Genomic DNA, 17,882 nt, shown 5'->3' with positions numbered 1-17,882 from the left:
GGGGGTTTGGGGGGTCACTGCAGTCACTGGGGTCGAGCCCTGTGGGGTTTGGGGGGGTCACTGGAGTCACTGGAGTCGAGCCCTGCGGGGTTTTGGGGGTCACTGGGGTCGAGCCCTGCGGGGTTTGGGGGTCTCTGCCCTCTGAGACCCGATGGAACATCAGACAGAGCTGGGGGAAGGAGCCTGTTGTGCAGAGCCAGGGGTGCACTGTGGGCTGTGGGGCTGCTGGAGCTGTTGCTCTGTAAGGCTGTGAAAGTTCCTACTATTTTTCCTGGGATAATTTGCACGGTTTGTTTCTGTGTTTTTGGAGGCAGTGCCACCTGCACAGTCTGTGCATTGAAGCAGTGTGTAGTTTTTGGAGAAGAGATTCCTTTTTTTCCCTGGCTTTTCAGTTAATTAATTAAGTGTTGTATCTTTCTGATCCTGGAATAAAAACTGTTAATGTAGGGTATGTTTGCAGTCCAGGTACTCATTAGAACTCAGCACTGGTTATTTTTGGCACTGAGAGTTGATTAAAAAGCCACCAAATTTATGTGTCTCCTTAGAAAGTTCTAGCTCTCCTCGATAGTTTGAGAGAGTCTGTATTTAATGTGGTGTAATATCAGAACAACTGAATTAAAGATGTTTTCTATATATGATTTATTTTATGCAGCATGATCTGGGTGGTAACATTATAAAATTTTAAGAGAAAGAAGGGGAAATAATTCACTTTTTATTTCAGTGCTGGTATTATCTGAGTAAAGTAGACATGCGGTTTTAACAACCAGAATAAGAAATGTGTTTTGCAAAATATTTGAAAATAAAACTTTTGCGTTTCCAGTGATGGTTAATAAAGCAAAAGGACTGTGAACTCTGTGTAAGTGGAGGAGATGTACTAGATCTTCATACCAAGGATGCTTGTTTCATACTATTCATCATGCTCATATTCTTTTATTTTCTGTAAGTCCTGCAGTGTTTTAGCATTCTGCCTTTTATTTATTTCTGTAGAAAGGGAGAAGTGAGGTGGATGCTGAAAGACAAGGATACATTTCGCAGCGATAAAATATTAAAATTGTGAAGTGCTCCTCTGAGCTCTTCTGCCATGTTATGTGGGTGTTATTTTCTACAGGAGAACATATTACTTCAGAGAAAGGTTTTGAATAAATTCAGTCTAAAGCAGAGTTTATTGTAGCAGAAGATTTTACTGCAGAGTGATGTGTGCTTTTTGCAGGGGTTTAAATTATGAACATGATGTTATGACTGAGTTTTAGACACAGTGACAGGATAGTAGGAAATGCTATGTCACTTAAAGAAAGGTACTTATATGGCAGTACAGCAGGGCACATTGCATGGAAATGGGCAGAAAATTGTGGTTCTTTTGAGTCAGAATTCTTTTACCATGAAATAATAGCCAAACTCTCCATTTTGCCATGACTCTTCCCTGTGGGGATGCACGTGGCAAAACAGGCTGTCCAGCAGCAGGGAATGCAGAGCTGCTTCCCCAGGAAGATCAGAGGCACACAGGTTTTAGTTTCCTCCTAAAAATCTGCTGTGCTGCCTTTCCCAGCAGTATCAACACCAGCACAGCTCCTGAGGCTGCAGTTCCTGGGGGGACTCACTGGGCTTTAGCAGCTCCTGGTTTTTCCTTTCTTGTGTTACAACTGGGAAATGCTTTAGCATTACATCCTTCACATTCTTACCTTGTGTCCTGGCTGTACCTTCTGGCTTTAACAAGTGCACTGAGTGCTGTCAGAGAGCACCTGCCTGGTCAAGGGTTGCACAGCACAGAGACAAGGGCAGGTATCTGTGTGTCATTGGATAACAAGCTCCTGATGGAGTCAGGAAAATGAACTCCTGGCACTTGGGTTGGAATACTCCAGAAATGGTGAGAAGTGGTGGTAGGAGAGAGCATGTTACAGATTCTGGGGCATGTGCATATCATTTCATCTCAAATAGAGACATCAGCGTCAATAAAACTGTTCTTCTTTTCCTGTAAAGCTGCTTTGAGAAACTCTATGTGCTGTTTACAGTGAAAAATTATAGTAGTCAACAGCTGAATGTTTAGACTTAATGTTGAACTTGTAGAAATGTCACTATTTTTTATCATTTGCTATAGCCAACTCTCAAACTATGATCACACAAGGGAAGCTTTTCTGTGAATAAGCAGAAGGAGAAAAAATTCTGTGAACTCTCTAATTAGCAAGAAATCTATTTTAATTTAAAAGTAGATCTGTTAGTATGTCTAACAACCTTGACATGTGTCTAAACCCAGTATTGCCCAGGAGAGAGACTCATCACATGGAAGTTTTGTTCCCAGAATTTCCCTGTGTTTGCAGCTGGTTGTGCTGCTGTCACAGATGGTTTCCAGCTGGCTGCAGAAGGACTTTTTCCAAGAAGCAGAGGTGAACAGTGGGTTGAGCTGCAGTACATGATTTCAGTGAATAATGCAGAGAGTTCTGACTCCCAGTCAGTGTGAGCAGAGGATTCTTATAAAGTCTTGATAAGGAGAGCCAGTCTGTGGTTGTGTTGGGAGCTCTTTGGGTTGCTCCTGGGGTTGCTCGTGGGGAGTCTCTGCCCTCAGGTACCAAACCTGGGGCAGAACCTCAGGCTGCTTTCAGCAGGATGTACCTGCACACATTTAAAGGAAGAATTAGTCTGTTTGTTTTCCTGGGCCTCAGCTCTGTCTCTGACTCCACAGGCCCCTGATCTGTCAGGGCTGGAGCAGTAGAGGTGTTGGAAGGTTCTCACAGTCCCAGTCCCCCAGAGGAGCCCTCTGCAGTTGTCACCTTCTTGCTCAGCATTTCTGCAGTGTCTGTAATCCTGGAATTACAGGGCAGGGCTGCTGCCTTCCAGGGCACAGAGAGGTGTTCTGCTTATTCTCCACAGCTGCAGAGCCTCTGCTGCTCCAGGAGGGAGTTGGATCCTGTCCATCCCCACATGTCATTGGCATTGCTCTCCTGTAATTTTTTTCTGGTCTCACTGCGCCTTTCTTGAAGTTTTCCCAAAAATAATCAGTCTTACATTGATACTGGAACTGGGCAATTCCTTAGATTTTCCTCTAAATTTAAAAATAAGGAACCAAGTATGAACTGCCAAAGGTTTTCTTTACATACAATATATGCTGCTGCTTGCTCCATTTGCTACCAACAAACCTGTGTTCCTCTGGCTGGTTTTGGTAAAAGCTGGGAGGCTTTTATTGGGCAGAGCCAAAGTTCTTTTTCCCTTGCTTTTGTCCACCCCAGGAAGCTTTCTTTTGAAGCATGTGTGGTGACCCACACTGATTGAAAACATTGTATTTTCCAAAGCAGTTCTGTGAGTGTCCCTACACTGAATGAAGAAAGAACTCAGTGCCAAAAGGTTCCCTTCTCTTGGAGAGCCCAATATCTGGGAATGGTCAAACTGTAACACTGAGAGATCTTGTCCAGATTGACAAGAGGCAGGACAGTGTTTGTAGGAATAACTTGCCCCTGCTTTTGTTGTCTTTTATTTGAAGGAATATACAGGGATTTTTTTTCTGGAGATGACAGTAAGGCATTGTTGGATAGGACAGTGAGGGTACTAATGAAGATTTTTAAGTGCCTCACAAAAACAATTGCTGCAGTAAATTTGGAGTCAATTTTAGCAGGCAGCTGTAGTTTTCTGCCTCTAATGAACATTTCTTAGGTATTTAAGGAGAAAGTATGACATCCATCAAATGAAAGAGTTCTCTGAAGTTGTTTTGTGAGAACAAAGAACGTACAAGAAGTTTTTTAATCAGTTCTTGAATATTCTAAATACTATGAAAGACCAGTAACCCTCATATGGGAGGACAGGATTTTGCGAAGGCAGCTGAGTCCCTCAGTCTCTCATGTCCACCTTACAAAGACACAGCTGCTGATCCTGTCACTTCTTGGGGTGTTTGCTGTGGGCACTTCATCCACTCCAGCTTGGCTCCCATTTTGGGGGTGTGTGCCCTCCTCAGCTTGGAATTTCTGGTTGGAGCTAATTCAGTTGGTCAGCCTTCCAGCTCAGAGCCAGCCTGTACAACTGGGCTGTGCAGGGCTCCCATTTCTGTCCTGCTGGGGCAGCAGAGCCCGGGTGCTCTGGCCAGGCTGGGCTGGGCTCTCAGCAGAGCCCCGTGCCAGGGCCAGCTCTGTGCCCAACCTGGGCTCACCTGGCTGGGACAGCCCGGGCTCCAGGTGAGCAGCAGCACAGTGTTCCAGCAGAGCCAGGCACGAGCCTCAGTCCTGGAGGAACCCAGTTTGTGCTGTCAGTGAGGGGCATGAGGGAAGGTTGGAGCAGGACCCGCTGACAGGCCCCTGTGTTCCTCCCCAGGATCACCACGACAGCCGCCTGCATGATGGACCTGCGCAGGTACCCCCTGGACGAGCAGAACTGCACGCTGGAGATCGAGAGCTGTGAGTACTGCTGCCATCCTCCTGATTCTGGGGCACTGCTTCATGGGGGTTATTTCTGTCGGGTTGGTTTTTCTGAGGTTTGGTTGGGGTTTTTTTAACATGCTACTAACCCAGTTGTCTTCCTGTCTGACGACATTTAGATCCTTGTAAACACATGAGAAAAAAATAGCTTTCCAGATGGATTAGTAATTTGTGGCACCAGGATTAGCAAAAGTTATTCTGTGCTTTGATGGACAATTTACAGCTTTAAAAGTCTCATTCAAGTGCCTTGGTGGAGTTCATGTGAGGAGCACAAGGATTATTATCAGTTCTTTATCCTCTTTTACTGCTGAACCGTGTGGCAGCTTGTTTCCATTTATAAATGAAGGCAAGAGGTTACAACTGTCTTTGAAATAGGTGGTTTGTGGTTTTTTTTTTCCCCTAACCACTGTGCTGTAGTTAAACTTTGAACACATGTAAGGCAGTTTGTTTATATACACTGACTTAATGGCTGGCATTTTATTGAGCTTTCTGTGTAGATAAAATTTGTGAATGAAAACCTCTCTTTTCTCCAAAAAAACCTTTAGGGAAATCTATCAGAGCAAACCCAATTCATAATCCCTTTTATAAAGACAATATTACAAGTGTGTTTCTTGACACTCTAAGATCATTATCAGCACTCTGAAGATTAATGTCACACTCTAAGATACAGTAGGCAAGTATGTGTATTTTTAAAGTAACTTCTGTGTTATGAACTATTGTGTGGGTTTTCTGTGTGCACTGAAGTACAAAACAATAATAATAATTTGTGCTGCAGTGGGTAAGAACTTGGTACAGCTGAACTTCTTTCTCCTGTTCCAGAGAGCATTTAAGAACATGCTTTACATTTGTGTTCAGGTTTATTAGTTGCAATTCACTGTCATTTCCAGGTAAGTTAAAACTCTTGTGACACTGTTGTGTGAAATACTTCACACCCATGAAGTGAAGGAAGATGGACTTTGCTCTTTTGAGATTAGATCAAATCTTAGTTGTTGGGGGGGTTTTGTAGTTCGTTATAGAATTTCCATTGATAATTGATTCAGAATTTCATATCTGCAGCCAACTATTACATTACCAGTCTGTTAGGCTGATTATAATGTGCAAGGAAACTACTGGCATAATGGTATTGTGGTTTACAGAGATTTGTCTCTTAAGACACAAGAGACAGGGTTTTCCCTGTTTCAGTCCAGGGTAGTCTCAGTGATCTTAGATGCTGAAAGTAGGAGAGGACCATTCCCTGTTAGTTCAAAGAGTGTCAGTTTTGAGAACTGAAATCCTGTTTTTTCATGTCTGGCCAGTTACAGTCTGAGGTCAGTTTTTGCTTTGCTCAGCCTTTAAAGACAGAGGTTTGTTAAATGTTCAGTTTTGTTCTGATGCTTCTAAACCTGTGGGCCATCATTTCCAGGGGGGTGTAATCTGAGCTGTTCTACTTCTCCCTTTCTTTTGTTGTTTCCCAACACACTGAATAGTAGGTTTATAATACCAGAGGGAAATCAATTTTCCACTGTATTCATTTTTTAGTTTCCCAACTTGCAGGCAACAGAGAGCGTTTCCCTCTTCAGTCAAACATTGAGTTGCCTCAGTAAATACTTCTCCTTTCTGCTCCCCACCTCCAGTTTGCAGTGCTGAGTTTCTGATGATGCTCTAGAATAATTTGATTTCTCTGCTGTTTCCTGCCTCTCTGGAATTGTAACTGTTGAAAGGAATGTCTCAGCTAATCTACCATAAGACTGGTGGGAGCTCAAAGGCAAAAAGAAGTACAAGGAAGTTTGAAGAATAGTTCATATTCTTATAAACAAAAAAGATCATGTTGCACATCCTCCAGCATAACAGAGATGATTGTGATTCTTCTGAATATTTTTAAATGCAATCATTCAAGATTCATCTGGTACATTTAGGACTTTGTCCGTTTCTATTATGTGGTGCCACATAAAGGCAAAAACCTACTTCAGTTCCTTCATCTCTTGTTTCATACTGTGTTTGACCTGGCTGGATTTGTGTTACAATGAGGTGAAATTCAGGATCTGCCTTCGTTGTGACAGTGTGCTTCCCCCCCCCCATTTCTTTATTGCTGTGGAACAAACAGGAACACGCTGAGGTTCTCCTTGGCAGCATATTCTCAGAAATATTTTCCACAGTGTGTTAAAGATGTGGCATTAAAAAGGTACCTGAAAGCCCTGGAGTTGGAGCCTTGTCAGGCAGGGAGTGTCCCCTTGGATGTGCTGCCCAGGGCAGGGGCACTCAGGGCAGGGGGCACTGCTTTGCTCAGGAGTGAGAAATGTTTTCAGGGCATTCCAGTTCTGGAAAAGCCTGGGGTGTTTGGAGCAGAAGTCATCTGATTTTTTTCCTGTATCGTGACAAAAGGCCACAGAAGCACACGAAGGGAAAACCTGCTGTTCAATAGGATTATCTGGAAAAAGCAGGAGGAGCAGAGCTGAAGGGGTATCTTTGCTCCCAGTAGCAGCCCAGTATCAAACACCTTCTAATCAGATCATCTGAGAGCTCATCAGCAGGAGGAACACAAATCATCTCCGTGTGCTCAGGGAGACTTCACAAGTACATTTAAGGTGCTGCAAAGAAATGGCAGCAGCCCTTTGCTGGAGCCTGGAGAGCTTTGCAGTGGCAGCTCTGGCCATTGAGCAGAGCTGGAACTGAGGCACAGGGACAACTGGGACAACTCCAGGAGCTGACTGGGCAAGGCTTCCTGGGTTGGAGGCAAATGTGCTCGATGCCAGGCAAGAAACTGTGCTGGTCCCAGGGCTGGGTGTTCAGCAAAGGAGGTGCCAAGGGAACGTGGCACTTCCACAGAACTGGGAAGGGAAATGTGACTTTTGGGCTACTGATGGTTAGAATCATAAAAGCCATTCCTTTTTTATCTTTTTCTTTCTTTTTATCAAACCTGGGCTGTGTCCTGTGCCCGTTGTCTCTTCAGCTCAGTGTGTTTGGCATCATGGCCCTGGTGGGAAGGATGTTCCTCTGTCAGTAGGAGCTGCTGTTATCAAAGTGACCCTTTCCCTGTCTTGTTCATCTGCAGTGTTTGGATGTCCTGATGTGGGTTCTGTGACAGTTCAGCACTGAGGATGGGAAGGGACATAGCTTGTTTAGCAAACAGTGGTGAATTCTGGCTCTGTAGCCACACTGTCCATTTTGGCAACATGAGCTCTTAGTGTGGCTTCCTTGGGACAGGTCCTTTGTTCTGTATTTGACCCCAGTAATTTCATCTCAAGTATGTTGAGAAGAGGTATAATTTCAGTGGCATAATGCACAGTGGCAGTGAACAGGAAATCCTTGACTCCTCTTCAGCAGATAGGATGATTCAGTAAGAGCTAAAATAATCCCAGTGGTAGATGACTCTGCTGGGTGGTTGAAGAGAGGAAGGAAATTCAGCCCATCAGTGCACAGGACCAGGGTGGGTTGTGTACAAGTGATCCAGTGTTGGGAAGGTTTTGGGAACACACACACAGCCCCAGCTGGGGGCTTTGGTCAGGCTTAGAGACTGGAAATCAAGTCCCATCCAGAATATCTCACCCTGCAGGCAGGAGAGAAGTGTTTGCTGATTTTCATTCTGTCTCAGTCCAGCTCTGCAGCAGCAGGTCCTGGCAGCTCTCAGAGCACAAACAAGGTGCTGCACTGTTTGCAAATGAGGAGAGAATTCCACAGGAGCTCTGCAACACACTCAGCCTCTGAAGCAACCTTGAGTTAAATTTAAAAGGGAATCCAATATAGGAATATCTAAGCTCTGCTTACCAGCCCTGGACCATTCAGGCAATACAGACTGAGGTGCCTTTTCTTTCCTTTTTTATCCTTCTGCAGGTGAATATGGAGAATATATGGAATCATAAAGATACAGAAACAAACCACGTGGTTTTAAAACTTCTAATGCATTTTGCCTTTTATAGCCAGTCTGAACTAGAGTACATTTGTTCTTATTCTGGATGACCCTGCCTTTTATCAAGAGATTATTGGAAACAAAAAGGGCCCAGTTCAAAGAGTCCATATTCAGAAAGAACCAAATTCATTTGTTAAGGTTTGAGGAAAAAAATGACCTGTCCAGGAAGGTGTTTCTGATGCTGCAGAAAGATGTCTTCCAAAAGAAAAAGAATGTATTTCTAACAAAAACTCTGACAATCTTATATCCAAGAAATCATGTGGACGTGTTGGAGGCTGATGGGTTGGCACTTTACAGGCCTGTTTGGAAAAGGTATGAATTTTACAAGGTAAATATTCACTTTTTATTTAGGATCTGTGTTATAACTTCTCATACTTCAGGCAAATGTTTTTCTGTGGGTCTGGTATCCTTTTGAATACTTTGTAACTGGTGACTTCTTTAAGAAAAAGAAATATTTGTAAGTGCTGTTGGAAGAGACATCTGTGATATTGTTACATATCTTAGGTCTGTGTAGTGTGTGATGGGAGACTGTAGTTTATTATGTTCCTTGGAGTGCACATATGGTTTGGTTCTTCTTTTAAAAATATTTTTTACGCCACTGTCAGTGATGGAAGTGGCACTGAAAGCTCAAGATCTTCTTCTCCATGGTATCATGTTACTCAAGCAGTCTATTATCTTTCTCAAAATGAAATAATTTCTTCAACATGCTCCAGCTCTTATGAAATAGGAATATTGATCAGGTGCTGGAATCACTTGACCTCAGGTCTTTTGCTTCAGAAGACAATGTAAACTGTGATTATCTTGTAGTGATCACACACCTGTGAAGAGAATTCAGATGTGTTCCTGCAGTCATTTTATTTCCTAAGATAGGAAATGCTTTAAGATGCTTTTTTCCCCCCAGCATCTGTCTCACTGTTTTAAAGGAAATAAATTAGTTTTCCTTTTGAGAATTCAAAATGTAGTTGCTCAGTGATATTTGGTACTGGCAGTTCACATTGATCAAATTCCACCTGTATTTAGAAAATACAAGCTACATTTGTTATTGGGTACTGTCCCATTTTGTTATGTCTGTATGTTGATTTCAGAGTTAGTGTTGCTTATGACAATAGTAAGTAATTTTTAAAGAATTCAACCTTAGTGTTATCCAACTTCTGGTAGTGCTGGGGAATTATCCCCTGGCTAATTCTTGTGTCAGTCTAACACCACTATCATTGATGTGAGAAAGTGCCATTGCAAATTCACTGGGACATGGCATTGGTGGGCCAGTCTACACAGGAAGGCTGTTCTAGTTTTAGAACTATTTCTGATACATGTGCCACTCAGAGCATTCAATATGGATCTGACACACTGTCCAGAATTATTTGGATGGAAATTCAAGAGATCTCTTATGTATGAAAAATTGTCACTGTTAGATAAACTTTCTCATGTGTACATTTGTTCTGAGTAAAAATGAAACACCAATAATACTGTTACTACTCTGAGTAGCCTCCAAAATATGCTTTGTGGATGAACAAAGGAAAGGATGTCTAAGTGGTTGAGAGAAATCATATCGTTTATGTTGTATTTATAAAAGAGTTGGGGGTTGGTTTTGCCCCTTTTTTTCTTATATGATAATTCAGATCTGTCGTTTTCAGTGTTGCTTTTTATGTGGGGAAAGAGAAGTCACTCAGTAGATTAGTATGTGCTTACATTTCCAGGTATATTCAGGAATGATTCAGGATGGAAGGGACCTGGGGAGGTCTCTGACCAGCTCAGAACATGGCCAGCTCTGGGCTCACACCAAGTTACTCAGAGCTTTGGCCACTCTGGTCTAGAAAACCTCCAAGGATGGAGGGTGTGAAACCTCTGGAGGCTCCAGTGCTGACCCTCCTAAGGGTGAGGAAGTGGAATTGCCCTTGTGGAACAGGCCACGTTGTGTGTCTGGTCTGCACTGTCCTGCTGTGCTGCCTCTGCCCCAGGAGGAACTGTGTGCTGGTGCTAATCTGAAACAGTCTGAGTGCTGTGCAGCCTGGGTTGTAAAATGTGAGTCATGGAACCGAATGACAATATCCTGAGAATGCTGGGAATCAATCAGTACACTGTGCAAGCAGTGCTGTTTGACAGAGGCAGTTTTGAGTTGGGAGTTATACTCTGCAGATTTCCTTGCAGGTGTGATCTCGAGTGTGTGCTCTGGTCCATCTCTCCTAGTTCAGACGCAGGTCCTATTCCCACCACACCCACTGAAGTGTCTCTGAATACTTTGTCATTCTCAGTCAATTATTAAGGTTTAAAAAGTCTCAAAATAAGGGTTCTTTCTTCCTGGATAATGATCTCAGAATTTTCATTATGATGTTTGGCTCAGTAACATGTTTCTTTTTATGCACATTTTAAAGGTAATTCCTCCTATTCTGTGACTGCACAACATACAAGTTGTCTTTCTTGTGTATGGAACACAGATATGAATATCATGTTTACAGGAATATGTTGGAAATGCATTTGTCTGGGCAGCAGCTTTGGAACTTGTGCTGTGTCATATTCCTGCTCTCCAGCTGCAGAGTAACCACTGCTTGCGTTTGCCATCGTTCAGGTCGTGTCACCCTGGGACTGAGGTGTTCCTGCAGCCAGAGTTCCATTTGTTCCCTGAGCCCAGGCAATGATCCCACATGGAGATGGGAACAGGACACAGCAAACAAGGAGCTGATGGCAGTCAGTGCTCAGCTCTGTGTCTGAACAAGCCTTTCCACTCTGACACTGTGTGTTGGTGCTGTGCTCCAGAGGACTGGGCAGCCTTGAAATAACACCTTGGAACAGTGGTGGTCTGGGGTGGAACCACTGCTGGGATGGAATCAAGTGCTGAATGAATCCAGGCACTTCACTGATGTGTCAGAGATGATTATTTGAGTATTTGGTGGGTTCTGCATAACCTCACACAACAATTTCCTGGTAAAATCCCCACTTTCAGCTGGTTTTCCTGAGCAGTTAATTGACAGTGAATGAGAAGTGAGTATTTGACCAACAGCAGACACAGCTCTAGTCAAGGCAAACACCTCTTGTGGGCTGCTGTGGGAACCAGTTTCATAGGAGCACAGCAGGCACCTGAATGTCCTGTGGGACTCAGCTGTGACCTCAGCACACTCTCCAAGGGAACAGGAGTTGGTGCCCAGAGCCTGCAGCACTCAGGGCTGCTCAGCACCTGCTTCTGGAGGACTGGTGTGACACAGGAGCCAAGATGTGGCACTGGCAGCCTGAGCCACCCTCAAGTGCTGGTAAGGAACAGTTTTGCTTGTGAATTATGTTTCATTCCTTTGGGGGTTTTTCTGTTTCTGGACCTTTGTAACTTGTTCCTAACACACAACCTGTCACTGTTTGGGGGAGATTCTTCTTCTTCTTTTTACTGTGGTCCCTCTCTATCTTCTTTTCTTTGCAGAGCAGAAATGAGTGATGTGAACAGTGACATTGGTGACTCCTGTTGTGTCAGAATTACTGTGCCAGGGATGGGATCCATGGCAAGGACATTCTCCACGTGCAGTTAACAGGGATGTGCAGGGGAGCATCAAAGTGCTGCAAGTGCACTGTGTTTGTGCTGTAAGTCACTTCTCTTGCTGGAGCAGGTGGTGGTGGCACTGTACACGTGTAGTAACTAGAGGATTATTTTCCTTTCAGGTTTCAACAACAACTTTCTGCAAGTCTTGAAGGATCAACAGTGGTAGAGGTAAATGCATGATATTTTTCACTGGTTATACCAACATAAAAGTCTGTTCTCTTGCTCTCCAAGAAGAATTATCTTTTCCCTATCTCTATTTTTACTCATTTATGGGAAGATGGTGTTAAAGAAGTGGGTTTCACATTTTTCCATGATGGCAGAAAAACTTCTATCTCACTATGTCCAAAATATGCATTTTACCCTATGGGGTGCTGTGTACATCAGAGCCTTCTCGGTTTTTCCCTTTTCCCATTCTTATTTTCCCCTTCCTTATTTTCCCCTTCCTTTTTTTCTCCTTCTTTTTTTTCCCCTTTTCCCCCATTTCCCTCTTTTCACCCCTTTTTCCTTTTTTTTTTCCCCTTTCAATGACTCCTCATGTACTGCTGATACTACTGTGGAATTTATTGTACAGCTGTGGGAAACGTGCTTTCATTGTAAAATTACCAGGTGTCTGCTAAATATGGTAGCATTCTTAAAAAAATAAAATGGTGCTATTAACTGTTGTATCTGTGTGTTTCATTATAAGTGTAAAGGAATTCTGAACACAGCAAAACATGGGAAATTTTAGAAATCTGAGAGAAGATGACTGGGAGATCAAAATGCTTGTCAGCGTTTCAATTTTCCTATTTTTACATACAAAAATTATATATTAAAAAATATCATACTTTAAAAAAAGCCCTTTATTTTGAATGGGGATCTTGAAAGTGATGCAAATATAAGTAGCATTTGTACTGTGCCTGTTTCTGTCGATTTGTGCTGCTGAGTGAGGCATGAACAGACTTCCAGTCACGTTTTTTTGAAGATAAGTCTTTTTGTAACTGAACAGTGAGCTCCTATGTGCACATATTTACATATGTACCAGCTCTTACTTGGCCTTGAAACTGTACTCAGGGAGACTCTGTTCTGTGGCTGGATGCCAACTTGCTTTTGATTTTAAGGAATTTAATAAAAGATATTTGAGAATTGAGGTCGATATACCTGTTACAAATGGTATGGCTGTAATTTTGCAGAACATCAAATTGTAAAAGCAGTGATGTAATTATCATTTAAGGGTGATTTTCGTAGTGCTAATGGCCATATGTGAACAGGCATCTTCACATGTTTTCCTGCTTTCTTAAATTGGTTTGCTTTTATAGGGAGCTCTGCAGGCTGATTAAAACTTGAGCTTGGGTCTTCTGAACAACTGTCCAGTGTGGTGTTAGTGGTCAGATAGAATCAACCAAGGTCTTGCTTTTGCTCACTCTTCACTGGGTAAACTCACTGGTTTACAGATAGAATAGTAATGAAGATGATGCAGAAAAGTAGGCAGTTAAATACAGTAAAAAGTTACTTAGCTGATTTTGTAAACAAGTGCTTTCTTGTATTGCTGTACCTGTGAGATACTGCTCCATAAAGCACTGCTGTATTCTAAGCAGCTTTTCTGTTTTTTCTGCTTCCTGAGGAGTGCAGCCCTTTTTTTTCTGGGTATAAAATGTGCAGTTGGGAGATGAGCTTTTCTGCAGGGGCTGGTGCCCTTGTGTTCCCTGCTGGAGCATCAGCCAGCACCTCCTGAGCCAGGCTCCTCTGGCCACTCCTGTGTTTGGTTCTTGGCACAGGGAAGTGTTCTTGTGAATGGTCCTGTGGTGTTACCGTGGCTCTGGAGATGAGCAGGGTGTCAGGTTGTGCAGGAACAATCCCATTTTGTGTATCACTTGCTCTTACTGGAGAAACACCGTGCTTTGGAATGCAGCATGTTTGCCTTAAACACAGGGATTTAGACAGCCTAGAGCAGCTGCTTGTTCTGTGTGGTTTTGTTTTTGAATTTGTTTTGTTTCTAAATCCTTTTTTCCTTCAGGGATTTGGATGATTGTGGCAAGTATTTTAGCCAGAAGGTAGAACAAAGCTCACTAGGGACACTCCAGCTGGGACTGAAAATATGACATCGTTGGTTCCACATGTTCATGAGCCAACACATGAGGCCACTTGACCAGCCAAAAAGGAACTCAGTCTGTTGAAAAGGAGGTAATACCTTGTATCAAAGGCCTGTCATTCTGTTGTTATAAATATATCTCCAGATTTGCTTGTGAATATTGGCTGTTCCGAGAGTGTGTGACCTTCGAAGGAGTGAGCTCAGCTCTCAGCTCGAGCACTGTCATCCCTGGTGAGCTGTTCAGAATAGATTACAAACTGCTTCCAAAGGAAGGATGAATGTAAGCCCTAAATAATTATGAGAATGATGACTAGGCAAGCCTTTTAGTTAGATCGTTCCTTATCTAAATTGTTTTTCCAATCATGATAAAAATATCAAAGTGTGCTGTAAAAATATCTGAGCAAAATATCAGAATCAGTTGCACAGAGGAAGATAATTAGCAGATAGTGTACATCTGTTCTTACAAACTCAAAGAAGGGCAGATGAGCTGATGTGGAGCTCTGTGTGTTTTAACCTGGACTATTTTGAGCCCTTTGGTTGTCTCAGGATCTGTCCCTGCATTGCAGCTGTCTGCAGCAGGATGGATCTGTTGGGGAGTTGCTGTTATTTCTGCAGCAGGATGGATCTGTTGGGGAGTTGCTGTTATTTCTGCAGCAGGATGGATCTGTTGGGGAGTTGCTGTTATTTCTGCAGCAGGATGGATCTGTTGGGAAGTTGCTGTTATTTCTGCAGCAGGATGGATCTGTTGGGGAGTTGCTGTTATTTCCCACAGTGTTCATGGAACTTCTCAGTTCTGCCTTGGCCTGTCAGGGACAGCTGAAGTCAGTGTGGTGTCCTGGTCGATGCAGCTGAGAGAGATGCAAAGTCCTCATCTCCCCTGAAAATCTGATCAAACAAACCTTGAGTGAAGCTGTCCCAGTGTAAAGAAGTTGGGATCAGACAGGATGTTCTCACCTGAAGCTGTCCCTGTTGCACAGAACACACGCTGGGAGGGGTGTCCCCTCTTTGGGGCTCAGGGTTGCTGCTCTCCCAGTGCCTGGGGTGGCTGAGGTTTGGTGATCCAGAGCCTTTGGTGCCTGGATTTGTATTCCAGCCCCCGGGATGGGAATGGGGACGTGCCATCAGTGTAGGGGCTGTTCCCACAGAGCTGTGCTGTCCCCCTGTGCCAGGGGGGCTCAATGACCCTTCCTGCCCACGGGGACACCTGGGCACTCCCCTCTTGGTCCTGCTCTGGGATGGCAGAGTGTGAGTGCTCTGCTCCACTGACCATCTGCACAAGGGCTGTGGGGCTTTGTGTGTCCTCACAGGGACCCTTCTCCTGTCACTGTCACTCTGCCCAGTTTGGCACCAGTGCCTCGATGTTCACAGCAGGAAATCCCTCCTGACTGACAGTTCTGAATCCCTCAGCACAGCCCAGTGCAACAATACAGCATTACAACTGAGGGGAGAAATGCAAAAATAAATACTAATTTTTAAAACTGGTTTTATTATATTTCAATCTGTTTTTCAGAATAAATGTAACAATTTGGTTGAACATGTTTAAATATAATTTAAGTTCTCTTTATTGGCAGCAGTTTTGGATGAGGAAATTATTGGGTGTTATTTACTGAGTGTCTGCAGCTGAGTTACATCTTGTTGCATTTTAAGTTGCTCGAGCTGGTGCAAAAAGACCTTGGGATGAGTATGATCAGACAGATATCCCAGAACTTTGTTTTGTAAGGACAGACGCTGGTTTATGGAAGCATGATTGTGCTTCCATAAATCTTGCTAATGGTTGAATATTTCATGTAGGGGACAGGGTTATTCATTCCACATCCATTTTTTACCTGTCTCTATGCTCTGTATGACTTCTCTGAAAATTGATAATAGTAAAGAATTAAAAAAATGTTGTGTAACTTTGAGGGTACTTTAGAGAGAACAGGTGGCATATTGGGGTTGATGGCTTAGACAAAGTTCCCTTTTCTGAACAGGAAGAAAGGCTCCCATCTTCCTAAAAAGTAACCCACAGTTCACATTATGTATGGTTGATGTTGATGATGTGAGCTTTCAGGTTTTTAGAGTGAAGTATAAGAAGATAATTTTATATATAAAATACAATATTTAGAAGTGGAGGGGTTTTTCAGCCTGGATTGAAAATACAAGTTTTCTGTTTCCACCTTGGAATATTTGGGGGTAAAAAAAGGGTGATGAGGCAGGTTGTGTGAACAAGAGGAGAGACGTGTCCTGCTCTGTGGTGCAGATGTTGGAGTTAAACAGTGTGAGTGTCTGCCCTGCCCCATCCTGGGCAGTGCCATCCCTCCCACTGCTCATGGTCCCATCTGAACCCATGATTTGCTTTCTCAGTTCTTGTGTTGGAATTGTCAAAAAGGGATTGCTCTCGTTATTACTGTAAACCTTCCTTAATAAACCTGCCCTGGAGTGTTTGCAGGGCTGGCAGCTCAGTGGGACCCTGCACCCTCTGTGCCAAGGGAGCAGCCCTGGAGCTGCTGCCAGCACAGAGCCACTGCCAGGGGCACAGTCTGCAGAGACAAACCACCCCTGGGCACTCACAGCAAGGGCTGGAAATGGTCATGCTTTTAAATGAGCAAAAGAATTATTTTCCCAGTAAGTATTTTTAAAGCTGTGGTCTGCAAAGCTGGTCAGCTGTGTGCATCTCCCCTCTGCCAAGGCAAAGATCTCCTCTTTGGGGGACTGTTTTTCCATTTGGAACCCAACACTCCTGTTCCTGAGTGGATCCCATGTGGTGGAGCCTGGACCATTTCTGAACAGCAGAGTTAGTTGCTGGAGGCAGTAGATGTCCTACATTTTGACATTAATAAGGTTCCTTATGTTGTATTGAATGACATTCTTATAAAGAAGGTGAGGAAATGCAGATTAGAGAAAACCACATTTGGAAAATAACGTGAACGTGTTTATTGACTGTATGGGAAGGAAACAATTTTTTATCAAGTCCATCTTCGGTGTTTTCATTTAATGATCTGAAAATTCTGAAACTTTCAAAACATTTGTGTATCTTGAAAGGATAGAGTCAGATTTTAGCAGGTTCATCTCACTGGAGAGGTGGTCTGAAAAAATGAAATTCCAGATTTTACACCTGAAATGGCCTCTCAGAACTGAGAAATAATGAGGTAAATGGCGACTCAGGGTGGGGGTGTGGGAATCAAAACAAATAAAACCCCCAGCCTTGGGGAGATATCATGGCTTAAACACGTGGAAGCAAAGTCCCACATGTATAAAATAAAGTATTATTCAGCTTAGTACTTTTAAAACAATGTGCAGTATCAATGCAAAATATTTTTCTTGCTAAAACACAGAAACCAAAGAGCAGCCTTTGCTGTGCTGGAGCATATGCTCGTGCTTGGCAAAAGTAGTGGCAGAAAGGATGTCAACCAACGGTGCTTAGAGTATTAAAGTTTTAACAAAATGTCAGAGAAAACTGGAAACTGGTTAATCCACAGAAATCTGTCATAAAGATTGCATTGTAAGGTGGTTTCAGCATGAATTCTAGTGACATATGGGAGCTTAAAATATAATCTAATGATATATCTCTATTGGTGAGATGTTTATGTAACGTGATTGCAACAGAGATGTCTTTTCTTGTTAATTTATTAAGATAATGAAAGTTGCCATGTTTGTAAAACAATGAAAAGAACAGGTTTTACTCACAAAATTCTTGGTGTTGGAACCAAAGCTTTCCTTTTTTTTTTCTCAGTACATTTATGAAAGGAGAAATGGTGCCTCTGGTTTGAAGTTCTTTGCAGCAGTGTTGGGCAGTGCTGAGGACGGGCAGCCTGGTCCCTGGAGATCTGTGTTCTGTGTGTGCTGCTCTGGCATCAGCACGGGTACCCAGGCAAGGCACTGACAGAAATACAACAGAAACGTGGCACTGACTTGCCCAAGTGCAAGGAAAAACTTCATTTGGAGAAGGCTCTGATGGAAATAATTTCATATGGAATAATCAAGTGAAACCATTTTCCAGTGGAACTGGAATTGAAAAAGCTCCCTCTA

At 43.2% G+C, this 17,882-nt stretch overlaps 1 protein-coding gene and 1 long non-coding RNA gene across 5 annotated transcripts in view; both read left to right on the top strand.

The window, feature by feature from the left end:
* Positions 1-17,882, top strand: part of GABRB2 (gamma-aminobutyric acid type A receptor beta2 subunit) — a 111,887-nt gene that overhangs the window by 58,607 nt on the left and 35,398 nt on the right. For all 4 annotated transcript variants that reach the window (XM_027682991.1, XM_027682992.1, XM_027682990.1 and 1 more), the window contains one exon: positions 4,294-4,376. In XM_027682991.1, the coding sequence (XP_027538792.1) occupies positions 4,294-4,376 (83 nt within the window). The remainder of the gene's footprint in view (positions 1-4,293; positions 4,377-17,882) is intronic.
* On the top strand, positions 9,252-12,851 carry LOC113967418. The gene is made up of 4 exons (XR_003534163.1): positions 9,252-11,251; positions 11,282-11,528; positions 11,690-11,847; positions 11,926-12,851. It is a non-coding gene; the product is annotated as an uncharacterized LOC113967418 (long non-coding RNA).

This window comes from Neopelma chrysocephalum, unplaced genomic scaffold, assembly GCF_003984885.1.
Source record: "Neopelma chrysocephalum unplaced genomic scaffold, ASM398488v2 Primary Assembly neopelma1_63, whole genome shotgun sequence".
Taxonomy (NCBI): Eukaryota; Metazoa; Chordata; class Aves; order Passeriformes; family Pipridae; genus Neopelma; species Neopelma chrysocephalum.
Note: the sequence above shows the minus strand (reverse complement) of the source record. Positions and strands in the feature narration are given on the sequence as shown.